The 18387-nt window shown below is 42.8% G+C and overlaps 1 protein-coding gene across 2 annotated transcripts; it reads right to left on the bottom strand.

Moving 5' to 3' along the window:
• Window positions 1-1444: 1444 nt before the first annotated feature.
• Window positions 1445-16665, bottom strand: LOC131263102 (prominin-like protein). Of its 2 annotated transcripts, XM_058265252.1 has the most exons (13): window positions 16247-16665; window positions 15889-16162; window positions 15458-15810; window positions 15258-15382; window positions 13970-13993; window positions 12801-13246; window positions 12218-12716; window positions 11985-12128; window positions 11572-11910; window positions 11375-11496; window positions 9564-9614; window positions 8788-8916; window positions 7238-8012 (listed from the first exon to the last, which is right to left on the bottom strand). In XM_058265252.1, the coding sequence occupies exons 1-13, from the start codon at window positions 16491-16493 to the stop codon at window positions 7238-7240; spliced, it is 3528 nt and encodes a 1175-aa protein (XP_058121235.1). In that variant the 5' UTR covers window positions 16494-16665. The 2 variants fall into 2 exon arrangements, with proteins under 2 accessions (XP_058121237.1, XP_058121235.1); XM_058265254.1 differs by lacking the exons at window positions 7238-8012; window positions 13970-13993 and adding an exon at window positions 1445-4496 and having other exon boundaries at window positions 16247-16664.
• Window positions 16666-18387: the final 1722 nt, after the last annotated feature.

Below are 18387 nucleotides of genomic sequence, written 5' to 3'. Positions count from 1 at the left end.
TGATGATGATGGCTATGATGACGGTTCTAGACCGCTTGACTAAATACTACAACATGCAGTTCGATGCATTGCCACGACATTTATGCACACACTTGCACCACGAGTGACCGCTGCAGCCTTAGGCGATGGTGAACGTTTTGCCTCCAGTTCTAGAGAATGCCCGGACGCGGTGCAATAATGATTGCGTGGAGATTCCAGCGACTTGACTTATTCATACCGTCGAGCGTGTCCCATCTGACCTCATCGCAGATTACTGTATAGATCAAGCAGAATAGTCACCATATCTTCCTGTAGTGATCTATCGATGGAGTGGATCGAACACCATCTCTTTAAATTTATGCAGCTTTACCCTTACATGTTACCATCTCTTTTATCGGTATATTACATGACTTCGGAAAAATGTCATTCACATACGATTCCTGTTATTGGGATGTCTAGGTATTCTTTCAAATAAATGATGAGTTCAAACCGGTTTTCTTTCCAAATCTCTAGATCAAAGCAGGGCTCGTCAAGTTCCTAGCAACGAAGTAACCTTCACTTGAGCATTAGATTTTCAGCAACATAGGCTGTTCATATTCGTTCAAGCGACAGTTCCATTTTCTTTGAAGAATATTTTTAAAACAGCTAAATATTTACCCTTCAGGTTTACTGGATTATTACAAAACATTGTATAAAAAACAATCTGTGCTTTATTTCAAACATTTCGGGTAAACTCGTTCCATGAAACATATTGGAACTGTACCCGAATGCCTTTTGTCGGTTCTCAAATGGCTATAGTTTCGGTATTTTTTTGAGACTTTTTGAGATCAGATGTCTGATATATTTTTAATTATTTGTAATTTTATAACTTTCGTTACAGATAGAAAAGTGTGAACTGGAATATTAATCATTTTACGAAGTATGATGTCGGAACGAACTGACCGAGTGGTCGTTGTAGTGTCAATAAACGGCTGAAATGATTAAAAAAAAAGCGTTGAACTTCACTCTAAAAGAAAGTTAAATGTTGCATGGAGAAGTTTAACAAAGCATTAATCAAGATCTTAGCTTTTCTGTAGTCATTTTTATCCATATTATCACTTTATTTTGTTCCTTCTTATCCGCAATAGATTACCATTTGTTTGTTTCACGTGTGATTTCTTTCGCCCTACTTGTATCCGTGTGTGACGGCAAATTGTTTCTTGTTCTTTTCGTGTTCCATATTCGATAGACCGTAAAAGTTTTTTGTGTTGTAAAATATGTTCGACTTTTCTTTTGTCGCTTCATTCGCATTCATCGATAAGGGGAGTAGAAATAGATGCCAAACATTGCAAACGTCTTATACATCATGGCTAACATTGAAGACACCTGTGTTGGAAACGGTTTTTTGTGTATGTGATTTTGCTTTTTTTTGTATTTCTTCAATAGATTTCTTTTTTTATATTCCCATGAATAACGACGCAATTGAATTATCGACCCATGGTTTCAGTTTGAGAAGAGTCCACAAATGTGCAAAGATTACACTTGTTGCTTTCGACATTGAAAAACGAAAATCACATTTAATACATTTTTCATCATTTGTTCCAATTTTTTTTTTTCGTTATATTTCAGTTTTCCTCGCCTTATGGTTTCATCAGATTTCGTATCTCGCCACTTTCCTATCATTTCAGGTTTATATTTCCAATTGTCGCCATCCTTTCAAACGACTACACGAAAGAGTTATTGTTTAAATTGTAGTTGCTTGCTTGTTTGTTTTTTTGTTGTTTTTACTAGTCTGCTGGGTTTATTTATTTTGCAAGTGTTTTTGTTTGTAGTGTATGTGCCCTGTGCACCGTCGTTTCGCCCGGTTGGGGCATTTTGTTTGTTTGATAAAGATAAAAAGAGTTTTAATAGATTTATTTCCGTTTTTTTTATTTCCGTTTGTTGCGCACTATTAAGAATCGTGTAAATTCACCGTCATTTATGGTTTGTGTTTTACTCCATCGCAAGCATACACACACGCACTCACACCTATAGATTGGGAAAGTTTTTATGTAGTTGGCTTTGCTAAATGGTACTTTATGAAAAGTCTTTTTCTTCTTCTTGTTATATCCTTTTTCGGCAGAACTCCGCTTTGAGTATCCTGCGCTATCGCTAACGGTTAGCTTCATGCGGGTAAGATGAGGACAACAGGAAAAGACGGCAGTTGATTTTTCAATTCTTCAGCCACATTCTCCCCACATTTTCTGACGTGGCAAACATTGTGTTTCTATTGGTTAAAAATAACGCGCTCTCACACAAAATCATACCACTGTAAAAAGGCCTTCCAATGGTCTACTGAAAGGAAACGGAGATAACGTAAAAAAGACTGCTATACGAAAGTTCAGTCGAACGCGCAGCATCGTACCGGCAGGTGACAAAATAAAACACTAGTAAAAAAAATAAAAACATCCGTACTTTTTTTCGTCACCAGACAAGACACGAAACGGAGGCGAAACTATACGATAATGCATATTGATTTAAAAAAAGAGCACTACATTAACTAATCGATGCATTAAACTAAATCGGGCCCAGCAAACCCCGGCCATTTATCGATCGGCTCTGGGGTGCAACGAGGCAAATCAAATTACCCAAATGGTTTCGATTCGATAAACTAAAACGTTCGTAAGCAGACCTACTAACTAAACGCGAGATTCGGCTAAATATGGGGACCCGCTGCAGTGGATCTTTCTTCTTCTCTTCCTAAGCATTATGATTCGAATGAGGGGAGAAAGGTGGCTAATCTGTCACATCGAATCTTCAAATGTGCGGTACACTAAACTAAGGAAAGCAAAATTGTCTACTCTTGGAGTGGCAATTTTGAAACACGTTAAAATAAACAAACAAAACCTACACAACTCATCAGCACAGGGTGATCACAAATTGCAGTACGTGATATCATTTACCAATCAATTGCTCCATTTTTTTCGGCGTTTAACACTCAATACCGCTGGATAGATATAGATGCGCCTTTTTACCGGATGTAAAATTAATCAGCCTTTACCTGTGAACGACTCATTACGATATCATACTAACTTCCACGCAACTCTTGGGTGACCATTTTCAATATATAAAAACCACCATACGTTGAAGCTACTCAATTGGAAACTATTCGTATAAAGCCTTTGGGCAGGGCGCTGTTCATGGGAAACTACCGGATTCTTGTCTAGCAATTTAATGCGTAACTTTACCCGCATTCGATGCACTAAATTCGCTACAGTATCGCGATCTGCTAATCTCTGCTACTGGTAAACTGAGCATTTCCATAATCTTTCCCCATCACCTGCACGCCCCCGACGCGCCAATAGTAAACCTAATTCTCATATACTTTCGAGGGCAGTTAGTTAGTTAGATTGTGTCCAAGAAAAGACTGATTGGGCATGCCCCCCACCCCGGGTGCACTTGATGTTACGGGGCAAGAAATGTTCACGTTCCCTTGCGTGTTAAAAATCAAAACTTATCGTAAACGATTTCGAATTCCCTTGAGCAACCAATGCGTGCCAAATGGTGTTTCTTTGTTGATGCCATTTCTGAACACTATTCCGAAACGGAGCAGGTGCTTCAAAATTTGGTCGTTTGGAATGAATGTATTTGGGTTAATATGTATCTGTCCACGCGCTGTTTTTTTGCTTCCATTAAATATCCCTTTTTATTCCCGCATTGCTGTAGTTCATAAAGTAATATAACAAATGCCTTGTACGAGCAACGCATCGATCGAATCCATGAAATATATAATTTTAGCCTATATGATTATATGTTTGTTGATCGGGGCTTTTTTTGCTGAACCAATGTAAGGTTATTTTTCAAATGTTTACGTACATAAATTACTTCTTTTAAATGCTGTTTGTTGGCGGATTGTTGTGTATCATCTTCGCATAGTATGATCAAATGCAATTCTCCCTAGACCCTATCGATGGTTCCACGTTCGCCTGCATTAACCGTAAATTTCTGTTGAGTGAAAGTTCTATGAAAAATATTAATAAAAAGAAATACTACAAAAGCATTACTTTCCGTTCTACACAAATTAGTCTCAATTTAAGCATGCGCATGGTTTTACCAATCAAAATCGTAATGTTCGTACTGTGTAAATCCGTCGTCAATGGCGATTTTTGTAAATAATAAAAAAAAACACCGAAACATTCTCCATCCAACACCCGCTGGCCGCTTTTCCCTTCCAACTTCCAACGATCCGAAGCTTGGCACACGTACTGTGGAAGAGGCGATGTGTTTTGTTTCTGTGTTGTACAACGTGTGCAATGCTTGTGGCTCGTACGGAAGGTAAGGTTGTCCCAAATGGCGTTCTCCTTGTGTTCCTATTCCGTTCCAAGCGTCCGTGTGGGGGACACCATTGCATCTTCGAAGCCGGAACAAAGGAACGGGAAATGGCTTACTCGTGTTCACTCGGGGCTCCCGGGTAGTAGTATGGCGGGGGACGCTCGTACTCGGCCGCCGGTGGTGCCATCGGTGGATTCTGGTAGCGAGGCGGAGCACCATCCCAGTTTCTGTTTGAAGAAAAGACCGCAAACACACACAAGCGCGAGCGCGCGAAAAAAGGAAAGTATTAGAAAATCTCTTGTGAAGTGAGGTTTGTCATTGTGAGCGTTTAAATTCTAGCAAAATAGAGAGAAATGGGTGAAAGTAATAGGAAATAGAAACAGGTGCATAGTCGACTATTTACACAGCCATACACATACATACATACACACGTGCACGCATGTTTTCCATGTCTCCATCAAGATCACCAGATACATACACATTCGTGAATATGTCCCTGTCCATAGCCCAATTGTGCCTAACGATAAGCCTTGTTCAGCTCCTGATTAATGTTTAACTTCCGCATCATTGATGAGCTATCTCTTTTATCCTAATGTCATGAAAATCTCAATTGTTTTCCTCTGTCTTTTTGAAGCGATCATTTTTTTCGAACTGCGCGAAGACGAACACAAGGACAAAGAGAGGAGTGGGGGGGTTCAATACTTGTTGTTTGCATCATTCACTTTGGATTTTGTTACTCACAGATCACAGACGTAACTGAAGTTTCGCTGCCAGAGCTGAACACAGCGATGGAAAGCTGTATACTTAATTCTATTTTCTCTTTACAACAAAGTGGGTGCGCTGTTCTAGATCGATCGTCCGTTAAGGGAGAGAGTCTTTAAGGTATGGGATGGTAGTGTTGTTGCTGCTGCTGGCCGAACCCGGGCCTTGGTCGACCGTCGCACGGAAGATAGTGGCACCTTTCGTGGCGATATGAAAGTAGAGAGCATGGAAGAGGCAGACGTCCGGCAAGTGGAGGGTCGAAAGGGAAGAGACAGTGTAAAAGAAACATTAAGAGATAAAAAACAGGATATTGACAGTAGTAGAATCCAGTCGCTGTTGGAATATTTAGGGGGAAAGCGATATCAAAAACAAACCGAATGGAGGAATGAGTATGAGTAACAATAACTTGCGACACTGTGAGTTCGACCAAAATCAATCATTCAGCAATCTACTTTTGAAAGGGATTGAAAAATAATATTTAAATAACCAACGTCAACGACACACGACATCTTTAGAAGTGATCAAGCATGGAAATCACACTGAAGAAAGAATGGGACTGGGAGGAAACACGCAACGACAGGCGAAAGTCGGAAAGTTAACAGATGCAGGTGCCAAAAGGGTAACACGATCATCGCCACAACATCCATAAGAAAACAAGCCAGAAAGAGGAAAGTGTGTGTTTATAGTACAGTGTATTCAAAAGCCCAGAAGCCGCTGGTGCAATTCTAGAGTCTCGCCAGGGTTGTCTTGCGAGATACCGTGCGCGCCTTTGCCATACCAAACAAAACGTGTCGCAGTGTCATAATGGTGGGCTGACGCTATGAGACTTCAGCCAACAACACGTGGGGGATGATAACGATATGGAGCATTAGACAAGCAGTCTTAATTGTGGCTACAGCGGACGCACCAAGCTATGCAGGGACCATCGTGCACAATTGAAATAACGTTGCATACAGTACGTCGCATAACAATAGTTCACGTTCCAATTTTAAAATTCTTCTCTCCCTGCTTCGAAACTAACCTCAATCATTAATGTTAGTATTACATTTTGACCATTGCCAATTAAATACTGATCATACAAATCTGATTCATTCGTTTATACTTTTATCTTACAGTTTTTATAGTTTACGTTACGTTTCTTTTGTTTAGAAAACTAAAAATTCAAGACCATGGTTCGATTTTGTAAAAACTGGATGTACTTATGCCAACTTAATGTTCAGGAGAGTTTACGTCCATGTCAGAGCTATTGAGATTATCATAAGAAAACGACGTGATCTGTCAGCTTTCTCGATGCGACCCATAGTTTGTCGAATCCGGATGTCCAATAGGGGATTTGCTGTCCACCATGTTGGTTCCGTCCCCTGATAAAAAATGCTTTCTTGATCTGTTGTATTGAAGATTTCAATAATAGTATCTGTTGTGTTTAATAATGAAGTCTTGTAATAGAATGGGCAACAGCCGAACAGCTTGCTTTTGACTATTTGTAAAAATGCTCTAGACGGGACGACCAGAGTATTACAAAGGACTGTGATGCGACCTATCAAACCTCCATAACTAAAGGTAACTAAATTGGCGGTCTGAGATCCCGTTTACTTTTTGTCTGGTGTTTACAGGTGGTTGTTGGTCGTACAGTACAGTCGAGGAGCTAACGGATCGTGTCGGTATCTCGCGATGGCTTCAAATTTTTTATCAACAAAATTATGGTCTAACATAACAAACAAACCGAATATATTTATAGCACATTGTTCTGATTGCCGCACGTTCTATCAGCTGCAATGTATACATACAATGTTCAAATGATCTGATCAAATGATCCGGTGCGTATGTTATTACAAAAATGGCCAGATACGTCAAAATGTTGCCAATTTATATATTTTTCGTAAACTAAAATCATCAATTGGATACTGACTTCGATGATTTGAACATTAAATACATCGAAGATCGGAGAGAAAGACAAAACTGGAATGTGCACTTTTCATTATGTGCGTTACTGTAGGTTAAGGAAAGAGGCGACAGTATAACACAGGGAACGAACGACATTAACACAGCTACGCAACAACAGCACGGATGATCGAAATGAACTGCATGAGGGCAAAACATACACGAGCGGATCTTAGGGAACCTGCCACCGGTTGCTGCTTCCTGCTGGTCGCCGACCACTTCTCAGTCTTGAAATGCCTTTGTTAGCCTCAGGCGGGGCGTCGTGTTAGTACTTTTCGTAGCCACTGTCGGCACGGGATGACGAATGTTTCCCCGTCGTCTCTTCACTGGCCAACGAGCGGGGCCTCCGGAACGACATGGTACGAAACTCCAACGGCGAAGGGGTCCTCGTTGGCACCAACGCCATCGACCGGACCGAGCCCACGCTACTGCTATTGCTCCGGCTGACATTGGCCGTACGCTGGTGGTGCAGGTGTTGGTGATGGTGTTGCAGACCACCCGGGTGCGGATGGGACGGTTGGATGGCGGACGGTGGTAAGTACGAGTGGTGTCCGCCGCTTCCACCGTACACCTCCACCGTGAGCAAATCCGACGAGCCAACTCGGCCACTGCTCCCGCCGACGCCGGCTGATGATTGCCGTTCGTGATCGTACTGCTTCAGGGCCGCCTGAAAGTCGTCGAAGAAGCTTTGACTGAACAGACGGCTGAGCCTGCGGTTCGGTGAGCCACTTTCGGGCTGCTGCGTTGACAGATGGAAGGACGACGACGAGGATGGCTTGCCACCGTCCGGCAGGGGAGTCTGGAACGCGACGTAGGAGGACCGGGGAACCTTCTCCACGTGTTCCGGTGACTCTTGCGACGCCGCGGTCAGCGTCATCGGTAGCGACATTGGCAAGGGAGTCGAGTGATGCCGCTGGTGGAAGTTGTGGTGGTGGTGTTGGTGGTGGTGATTGTTACTTGTTAGTGGTGCAGGTGGGGAAGAAGATGTCGCCGTTTCACTGCCACTATGGGTTAGTATAGAAGGGATTTGGGTCTCTGCACTGTTCGGAAGTACAAAGATGAGAGGGCAGGCGGTTAGCGACCAGTTCGTGTCCACTTTACCCGACCACTGATGGATGCGTTTCTTGTCTGTCAAAGTGTTAAATTGTTGAAGCTGTGAACAGCATGGACCGATAGTAATGGAGGCCCGGTTTTGGGATGAACGGTTGTGGTGGTGGTGAGGCAGATTCACGCAGTGCTAGGCTCGGGTGTTCCGAAGTCGCTTCATATGTTTGTGTTTGTTAGCATTCAACGGTAAGTTGGGTGGTCTCAATCGAGCTACACAAAAACTCTGTACTCTACCAAGGATCGACGAAGGACTCCTACCCTAGCGCTACTCTACTCATCATGTACATTCTATTCTAATACAAAATACAACGTCATCACTAAAGGATCTTTCTCTAGCGCATCACATGGATGGTCGAAATATCACAGAATATTCCACAGGAGGTTGATGCAGACCGTTAACTGGCAATGTGGACCCCATAATGATTACGGCCTTTCCAAAAACCAATACGTTTATGCGTATGTATATGCTTGATAATGATGGATTCTTACAATCGATGCATGGCCATATGGAAATGTGCGCTATTGTGTATTGTGTGTACGGTATAATCTGGTTGTGTAGGTGCGGTTGGTACGATTTCGAAGAAAATTTTACACTCTTCGCCATCATCAGAGTTTAAAATAAGAAAAACAACGGTCCGTCACCTTTAGCTTAATTGATAATTGCCCGACCGGATGAGTACACTTAGTTAAATTAATAATTTTACTTACTTCGGGGCCATATCGTTGTACCGTGGATCGCGACTATGCGACGGACTACCCTCCTCATAATAGATTTCCCGTCGATCACGTGACTCGCGGCGTCGATCCTGCTTCTTGCGGCGCTTGTTTTTCGGTCCACTGAAAGCACAACAATTTCCCCCACGGAGTGAGAATAGAAGTAAAAGCGAACATTAATATAAAATCAACAGCATAACTACGCCCAAACGTTGGTGAACGCAGGGAGCGCAGGTTTACATGGAATATGTGTGTATGATAAGTCATTCAATGCATATAATTTAATATTTCAATTATGCACTACGATATAGGTACGGGTACAATACAATACTTTCGGGAGAGTATATATAGTTTTTTGTTTGTTTCATGGTGAGAAATTGTTTCATACCATTTGTTAGACATAGCCAGCAGTTATATTGGCGGCGCCAATAAACGTCAAGTTAACGGAACATAAAGAAAAATTTGCAAACAAAACCAAGGTAACAGATCCAAAACGAACAAACAAATAACAGAAAACGCAGGCGATTAACAAAAGATCGTTCTTATTTTAACGCACAAATGTGTCCGACACAAACAGGAATAAAGATTACAAGCGACCGACGCTGGTTGTTTTCCCATAGGAAAAAGCGAAAATATCCTTTTTGAAGGTGTAAGAACTGATTTTCTCTCCCTTTGAGCTGATCTGATAGTCATTGCAAGATTTGTGGATTCGCCGCATCAGTACAACAAATGGCGAAGTGACTGAGAGGGAGGGGATGGGGAGGACTTACCTCGCAAGAGGAATGTTATCACGCTCGGTGTAGGCATCGTACAGATACTCACTGTAATGAGAACGGAAAATGACAAGAAGAAAAACAATACCACAAACATAAAAAATCACATTCGATCCCAAACCACCACCACCAGACACGCAAACACACTTGCACAATCGTTTTAAAACGGTGAAAAAAATGCGCATGTTTTACATTTTGTTGGCGCATTTTTAACACTCCGCAAACCGTAACAGAAAAGAAACCAACACAACCAAACTAGGTATTTAGAACACAAAATTAAAGATTCTACATGAGAGAGGAAATTATGATAGGAGCAAACCGAGCATGTTCTTGGTGCGGTTCATCAGCGGAGGAGCAGGAAAAAAAAGTTCAACGGAACATGAGATGAGAAAACACAACGAACCAAAGTTATGAACTGCTGAACGAATGTATCTCTTGCCAACGCGAGTGCAAATCTCAACCGGGCGGCGTGCAATTGTTGCTGATTTCCAACACTGGACCACATTCCCCATACATCGAACATGAACGAAAGGCAAAGGGTTCTACAGTTCACGAGTCAGGCTGAGTAAATTGAAGAAGAACGATTGAATGCTGTTTCTTCCATACTCCTCCAAGCATGTGTGTTCCAGGTCCAAAAAAGGTGTCATAATTTGCGAACACTTCAGAATGCCGAAAAGTGTTGATTTTGAATTGAACTCAAATTGTATCGTGAACTGCGCTGTGCACCTAACGATGTTACAGCTAACCTAAAAGACTATCATCATCGGAAAAAGGGAACTAATCAAAACTTCGTGACAACAGCGCTCACGACAAAGGATGAGTTTGTGTGTATACATTTGTTTTGTCGTATTTTTATTTTTATTTTTTCAAAGCACAAAAAACTTACCTATGCTAGAACCAACAACTACGGATTGTAAAACGTGCTTTAACATATCGAAAAAATTAAACAATGACCGCATAGCACCTTTAGAAGTCTTAACAATGTATTTTAAAGCAATCTTTTTAAAGCAGGCTTACTAAACCTTAAGCTAACACTTATAAACCCGAATTATCATGGCAATGAAAGAAATATTACACATTGACATGAACATTGGAAATTGCAAGTACTAGCTTAGGGTTCATATTCGCGTTTCATTTTTTGTCTTTTAAACCAATTTGCGCATCGTTTAATAATCTGTTAAAGCACATACAACAATTTATTCATGCAATTACAAAGCGAATATTAATTCATGGTTAGATGCTTAAAGAACACATGGGAAGATTGAAATTGAGACATGCAAAGAGATGAAGAAAGAAAGAACACAACAACTACACAGACGAATTATAAAACAAAAAACAGAAACATATCAAACTTACCAAAACCAAAAACCAAAAAGAACTCTATTTATAACTACTCAGTCTAATAGCCGATGGAATGCGTTTGATTAACAAATAAATTCGACGACGTTTCTTTCTCTCTTCATCCGATGGTGGGGTGGAACGAAATTGATGCTGCCATGCACTACTCGGTAATACTGTTATTTATTAGTGGCGTTGCAAAGGACATGCATGCATTGAACACCTATCTCAAAGGATAAAAACAAAATTTGGATGCTCACTCAACGAAAAGCGAAAATTTTACAAATGCTAGACAACATCTAAACTTAATGTTACCCAAAACTAAATGTACTCTACTAGTCTACTTTGGCGAAGTTTGGTCACAACTACTATACTAAAATCTTTGGAGATCAACTGACAATCAGCGTAGTAGCTACTTTAATCTCTGGCATAAATATAAGCATGGAAGATCTTTGGACTTTGGCACTTACGATTCCACCATCGGCCCGGGATAGGGGTCCGATTTTTGGTACAGCGTGGACAGCTTCACACCGAATATGATCGATGGCAGGAACAACAGCAGACACCAGACGACTCCAGCCCAGAATCCATTCTGTTTAGAAGATCGAAAAACAGTTTAGAAAAAGGGGCGCACACCATACAACAATAAATTTATGCCAAAACTTACGAATGGATCGACGATGCGATTGCAGGACGCCACAATGACCGACTGGTAGACATTGTGCACTGGTCCGCACAGACCGATATCGTTCTGCGTGGAATCAACCACCAGATTGATGTAGGCAAATATCTGCTCAGTGAACCCGGTCACCAGCTCCAGCGTGATGTTATGCACGAACGCATTGCCGTTCGCGTTGATATAGTTTTCCGCATCCTTGATCTGCGTCAGGAACTTGTCGATGGCATCGGAGAACGACCTTTCGCCAAACTTCAATTTATTGTCCAGATCGGTGGACAGTTTGATCAGTTGATTCGTCGAGGCGATCATCGGATCGACGAGATTCGTCTGAAATGATAGCAAATATAGCGTTAGAGTGACAAATCTTTGCCCCAGCTCAATTTGAGGACATCGAAATATACCTGATAGGAAGACAGGTGGAGCGCTTGATTTTTCAGGTTCACTTTAATGTCGTTCATTTCCTTTCCGGGCAGTACCTTATTTGCAACCTCTCGCAGCTTTTCGGCGATCTCATTCAAGTTATACTCGGTTATATTGAAGGTCAACTAAAACAGTACAAAAAGATTGGCAAAACAGAAATCCGTAAATGCTGAGACACGATTGTATAAGCCTAGGACATCGGGTCTATACGTACATTATCCGTAAATTTATCCACGTCGAAGTCATTTAATTTCGAATTACGTAACGTTTCGATATCGTTTTGCGCTTCCTCCGTTAGTATCGAGACCCGGTCGATCTTGATTGAATTCGTAAGCTCATCGAGCGCGCCCATGATGCCACTTTCCTCCGGTAAGTTCTTTATCGAGCGAATGTCGACAAAGTTGTGCAACTTCAGCACCTTATAAATCGACTCGTTCCGTTGACAGGCCGCAATCATTGCACCGAGGTGAATCTTCTCGATCTCAGTCGTATCGCTGGCCAGTAGCTTCGGTTTGGAGCGTTCCACTTGCACGCGGAGCTCCGAGTAGAGACGGTTCAGGTTGATGAACTCATCGATGTAGTTGATGATTTGATCGTCGGCCGGATCACGGAGCGAATCGCAGGCGGCCCGCCGCGCCACGGTACCAATCAGGAACGATGCTAGCGCCACGGCTAGGATGACCGAGAACGTGAGGAATATGATGGTGACCGCCCTGTAGGAAAAATGCAACAAATAAACAATGAAACATCCACATCCCTGAAGATCCTGAAGCTTATTCTGCAGCTGCTCCACTCACAATATCATGAACCGGCCACCGGCACCCTTGTTACAGCAATCGTCACCATAGCCGTCCGGCCGCTTGCCGCAGATTCCGCACAGCAAACCGAACACGAGACAGATGAGAATCAGCAGCAACACCGAGCTAATACCCAACCCGGCATAGTAACGGTAGATGCTGTACTGCGTAATGTAGTCGTCGGCCGTGTCCAAATGACGGAAGGAGTTGTTACCCAGCACGTCACCAATATTAGTCAGGCGCGTCGTCATCATGTCCGAAACCTCCTTGATTGCCTTGCCAGTCGAATTTGTGGCGAGTTCCACCCTCGGAATGGTTGAGGAGACGGTCTGCGTGAGAGTTTCCTTGAGCTGGTCCATCTGCTTGACACCGTCGTGAATCGCACTGCCCAGGCTGCTGTCCGTGAGCTTCTTGACACTGTCGATGATTTCGGATAAATCGGGCAGCTGGAGGAAAAATAATAGCACACATGGGATTAGCGAATATTATCCGACAAGCACATTCACAACGGGGAACTGAAAAATGGCAATATATTTAATTGAATAGAAAAATAAACACTTGCATGAACATTTATACACAAAAATCAAATTCTTGGTGCGCACACACTGGGAATTTTCAAACATAAAAAATGCAATAGTAAAATGCGCAGAGTATGTTGTATGAAATGATATTAGTCCTCTCAGACCGATTCCTCCGATTGTTCCTATGTTACGCTGGAAGGCCAATATGCTTTTCAATGTGCTTTTCACAATTTTTAAACATATATTTTGCAGGTAATATCACACACACACACACACACACACACAAATACAAAACAGCCATACGGTATTAAAATATGGAAGGTTTTAGGAGTAATAATGTAAAATATTATAGCAGCAAACACTAATCTCTGTCGGATGAATACATTTCTGGCCCAACGGACAGTGGTGTAAGCGCAAACTACGGTACATAAAACAAAACATCCCCAAAAAAAGATGAAACACACCACAATCGTTGATCCAGCAACATATCTTTTGTTTTACAAACATGGTCTCGATGATTCACGATTGGATCAAGGGTTCCATAGGAGGGACAAACAAAAACTGAAGTAAACAAACAGAACAGAACAAAAACACAACACAAACAAGTCAACACTAGCAGTAAAAAAGAGAGCCGAAAGAACCACCTACCCGCGGGAAGTATCTGTCTTGTATCTGTTTCGATGATGAGAATATGTACGGTGGTAAAACATATATGTCCAGGATGAATAACGGTTGAGTTGAGAGTTTGAATATTTGGAGTTAGTGGGTTAGTGTTTAAACGCATTACGGTGGTGGAGTGGTGAAGGTGGTGGTGAGAAAGAATAGGATGATCTTTTATTGAATTATTTACTTTCTGTTGTTATTTGGATGGTGTTAACGTATCCCTTCCCCCCTTGGGTCTCTCCCCCCATAAGCCTGTGGTTTATGGTAGTGAGCAATGGCAAAATGGCAATGATGGCAAATTAAAACATGGCTTGCTTCTGTCTGTAGGAAATGACGTGTGAAAAAGGTGGCAAATCAGCCCAGAAGAATGGGTAAGCGATGGGTGGAAGCAAGAAATCGAAGAGATTGGTTGATAGCTGTGCCAAATTCGTGAAAACCATGCTAGTGGCTGCAGCATGAATTTCGCAGCCATCAGCCAACTCAAAATGAGGTCACAGTCGAATGATGCGGCGAGCTGAAATTTAGTGTATTCGAATGGAGTGTGTAAGAGTGAGTGGGATAGTGTTTGATTCGCGTAGAGCGTCGAAAACACAGGAAGGAAACAAAATAGAATCTTGAGAAAAGCAAAAAAAAAACCTCCAAACAAATACAGTCCATTAATCGACACAGACTAAAGAAAGCGGGAGTAAGAGCGAATCGAATCGCGAAAGCCAATCAAATGAACGAGAAGGTGGTGTTGAATAAAACCACTTCGAGTGGATCCGAAGTTATCGCGTGGGGCAGTATTCCGAAAAGTTGATTTCAGTCACAAGAAAGACCCCACAAACAATGAGTTTAGAGGTGCCCAGGCAACCATAACTTCACGTTTTGCGGAAGGGTTACTAAATAGTTCAGTTGCAAAAACAACACATTTGTTACGAAAACAGTAAAAAAACGGCCTACCACGGCATACAAGTCGGCCAACCAAGAACACTTGGTCCCGTTAAATTTGGGTTTTTGCTCGTTCCTGGTTAAAAAGCGACGGAAATCAATCTCGGCTAAGATGTAGCTCATTTTCCATTTGGATAAAACTATCCTCTGGAAATTGAAAGCGTCTGATGCATTTTTCCTTTTCAGCCTTCTACCTAGATAAACCACACCATACAACCAGAAATATTGATACATCACCGGGTCGCCGCCACCACCATCACCAACACAAGCGTCACCGCGATTGAGAGCATCAACAACGGGTTCAGTTGTTGTGCCTTCCTCCTGCACAGCACCGTATGCTTACCGAGTTGTAATCGATTCCGTTCACATTCAGGCGGCCGATCTTGTAGTCCTCCATCACTTTGCTGCACTCCGGGGTTCCACATTTGTTCAGGGACGTCAGTAGCTCCCGTTTTACGCCTCGCAATCCTAAAAAACAGTATTATCAGTTAGATGGCCGGGTCGTTTCTCACAGCTTAAACAACATCCTCCCACAACACTCACCATCATTTAGCTGGGATGCGGTGATGCGCAGATCGCTGGTAAGTTGCTTCATCTGCTCAAGACTCTTCCGGATGCCCGGAAGCTTCTCGACAAACTCGTACAGTGCGGTCAGTTTCTCCGCCTTCGATTCTTCCTCCAGTCGGCGGATAATGTTGTCCGAGGCATCGTTGAGCATTGCCTTCAGGTCGGCGTTCAGCTCCTGATAGTTCTTGTTCAGCACGTGGTCGATGTGCATCGAGGTGGTCTGCAGATACTGCCGGGTGTCCTGCACACCGTGCCGGGCGGAAGTGGTGATGTTCTCCACACCGTGCTGCATGTAGCTGTTGGTCACGAACGCAACCACCACACCGAACCTGTGTGTCATTGGTAGATGATGAAAGAGAGAGAATATTAATGAGGTTCCCCCCTTGAGGTAGCGCACATCAACCTACACCAAAGCAGAGGTGGAGCAGATCAACAGGAAGCCCAAGATTGCCCGACGGCAAGTGTCATGTTTCTTGTCGAACGGTTGCGATCGGCCACCGCATCCGCCGAAGCACCGGCAGCAGCACAAACACAGGCCGATGATGGGCATGAGCGCGATCATGACGACGCATATCGCCGTCACCAGCAGGATCGCCCAGTACTGCTTCAACAGTGGGCCCCAGCTGTTGTCGGATACGTTCGGGCCAGCCTGGATCGTACCTTCGCCGACGATGATGTAGCCTACGGAACAGGGGAGAAAAACAAACGACAAAATCAGGTCAAAGTTTAGTTCACCCAACGAGCAACACCACTACGACGACCTACCTTCCGGAATGGGATATTCGTCGACGAACAAATTGATCACATGGTTAGTGATCTCGTACAGCGGTGCCATGCCGCGCGCATTGTACGACCTCGAGCTGACAAACTCGGCGCTCGATTCGTTAAAGCGGGAAAAATCAGTCGAGCGGATCTTCAGGATCGGTTCCGCCTGCACTAGCGCTACTGCTACTACTAGGATGAGCAATAGGGGGACGACGCTGAGCATCTGTTGCCGCGACACGGTCGCCATGTTGTTTGTGGTTGATGGTGTTTTGGTGATCGAGCGTTGATAAAGGTGGACACTACTCTAGCTCGCGTTCCTTCCAGAGGATGGGAGGAGGTGTGTCTTCAGGTGGTTCCGTTGCTTACGAATGGCAGACTTTGAGCTTGGCCACTTTGGTTTCTTTTGGAGGGGCAGTGAGTTTTGCGACCGCTTTGAAGCGGTGTTCAGATCAACCCTACATAGATAAAGAAAAAGACAAAAGAGAAAAAACCAGTTAATCATTTGAACCACTTCAATGGTGAATTGTAAAGATAACAATGAACTGAAAGAAACATCAAACACCATTGACGAGTTTTCGCTATAAAGTTCCGCACATCCGCAACGGAGTAAGGGGTGCAACTCTTTGATGGACCTAACCCATTCGTCTGCCTTCACCAGTCTTTAGTACCTTCGTTCATTTAGCCTTGCTCCTCTTCTTCATCGCATGAACTTGTGGACTCGTGTTCGTTTGGCGATCCGTCAATGTCATTAGTTACTGTGTTTTATCGCCATTCCGTAGCAGTGATGCGAAGCTTTATGATGCGAAGAGAGGCACTTTACAATGCCGTTTCTAGGCCCTGTGTTCACAATGCCCTGTTTTAAGGTTGGTCTTCTACTGCAGGATATTCGCAAACGGAATACCAACTCATATTTGCGTAGTCGTATCCTTTACTAACTTCCGAGCTGCTGAGGCATGAAGTTGTACCAACTCGACTCGTAAAAAGTACATCATTCAGTCATTAAACCACAGAAAACGTCGCAGTGCGAGAAATAATCAATATTTTACAACTTACGCAACTGCAAAACTGATAGAAGAACACAGCAGAGGGTACGCATGAATGCGCAAGATTCATTTCGATTATATTAAATATTATCTCAAGCCTTTTTTTTAAAACAAGGAAATGAAATCAGTGTAAAACATAATGTTTAAGATGTGCAAATCACCCTAGAAAACTCACTCTTTGTCTAATTTCATACTCAAATTCTTCGAACCAACTGAACAGCAACATGCCGTCGTACCATAACGGTGGTGGCAATAGATACACCCGTCATGCTATCGCCGAAACATCAAACGTTACTACATGTGTGTAGGCTGTCGCGACCAGAAACCGGCATCCACATATGACTCATAGAAAGAACTGACGCAGGAGGGATTTGAACGCGATCGTACCGTGACGTTTCCTTCCTCAGGAATGTGTTCAAAGCCAATAGGTGGAAACAACGAATCTAATTCCCTTCTAGCACGAGCATTTCAATCTTGCGTAGCAAAACTAGCCACGGTTAGTGAGGAAGAAAAACCCTTTGTTTCTGTTAACGGTCTCTAGTTTTTTAGTCTCTTATTTTTTCTTCACCGGATTTCATTTGAAGAAAACGAAAAGCGCTAGTTGATCATGTCATTGTAACGGAAATTGAACACGAATGTAATTGAAATACCGGTTCTCGTTAGTTTTAGGTTCTGCTTGGAATGGTAATTAGAATGGCGATTGGAAGCGAAATGGTCAAACATTTATAGAAAGATTCAAGTATGAAAGCTTCTAGTAAAAATACAGAACTCACTAAAACTAAAGTTGTACACGATCATTTTTTCAATAACCTTTTTTGTGCTATGCTGTGGATATTATGTAAAACAGTTTGAGAAAATAAGTGTTAATTCTTCAACAACTTTGTGCCTTTTAGTGAGTCATGCTAATGTTCGAAGCTCCCATTTTGAAGTGTGCTAAAAATAATTAGCATGCACGACAAGATGGAAGGTACAGGATCACATTAAAGCCGATTCTCCATTCGTGCGTCGAGTTAAGACGCCCAGTTCCCAGAAGGCGACACAAGCCCGTTCCTTTCTGCTACGTACGTGTCAGATTCATATTTAAATCTCGCTCGTGAA

This window comes from Anopheles coustani, chromosome 2, assembly GCF_943734705.1.
Source record: "Anopheles coustani chromosome 2, idAnoCousDA_361_x.2, whole genome shotgun sequence".
Lineage (NCBI taxonomy): Eukaryota > Metazoa > Arthropoda > Insecta > Diptera > Culicidae > Anopheles > Anopheles coustani.
This window is presented reverse-complemented; position numbering and strand designations above follow the sequence as displayed.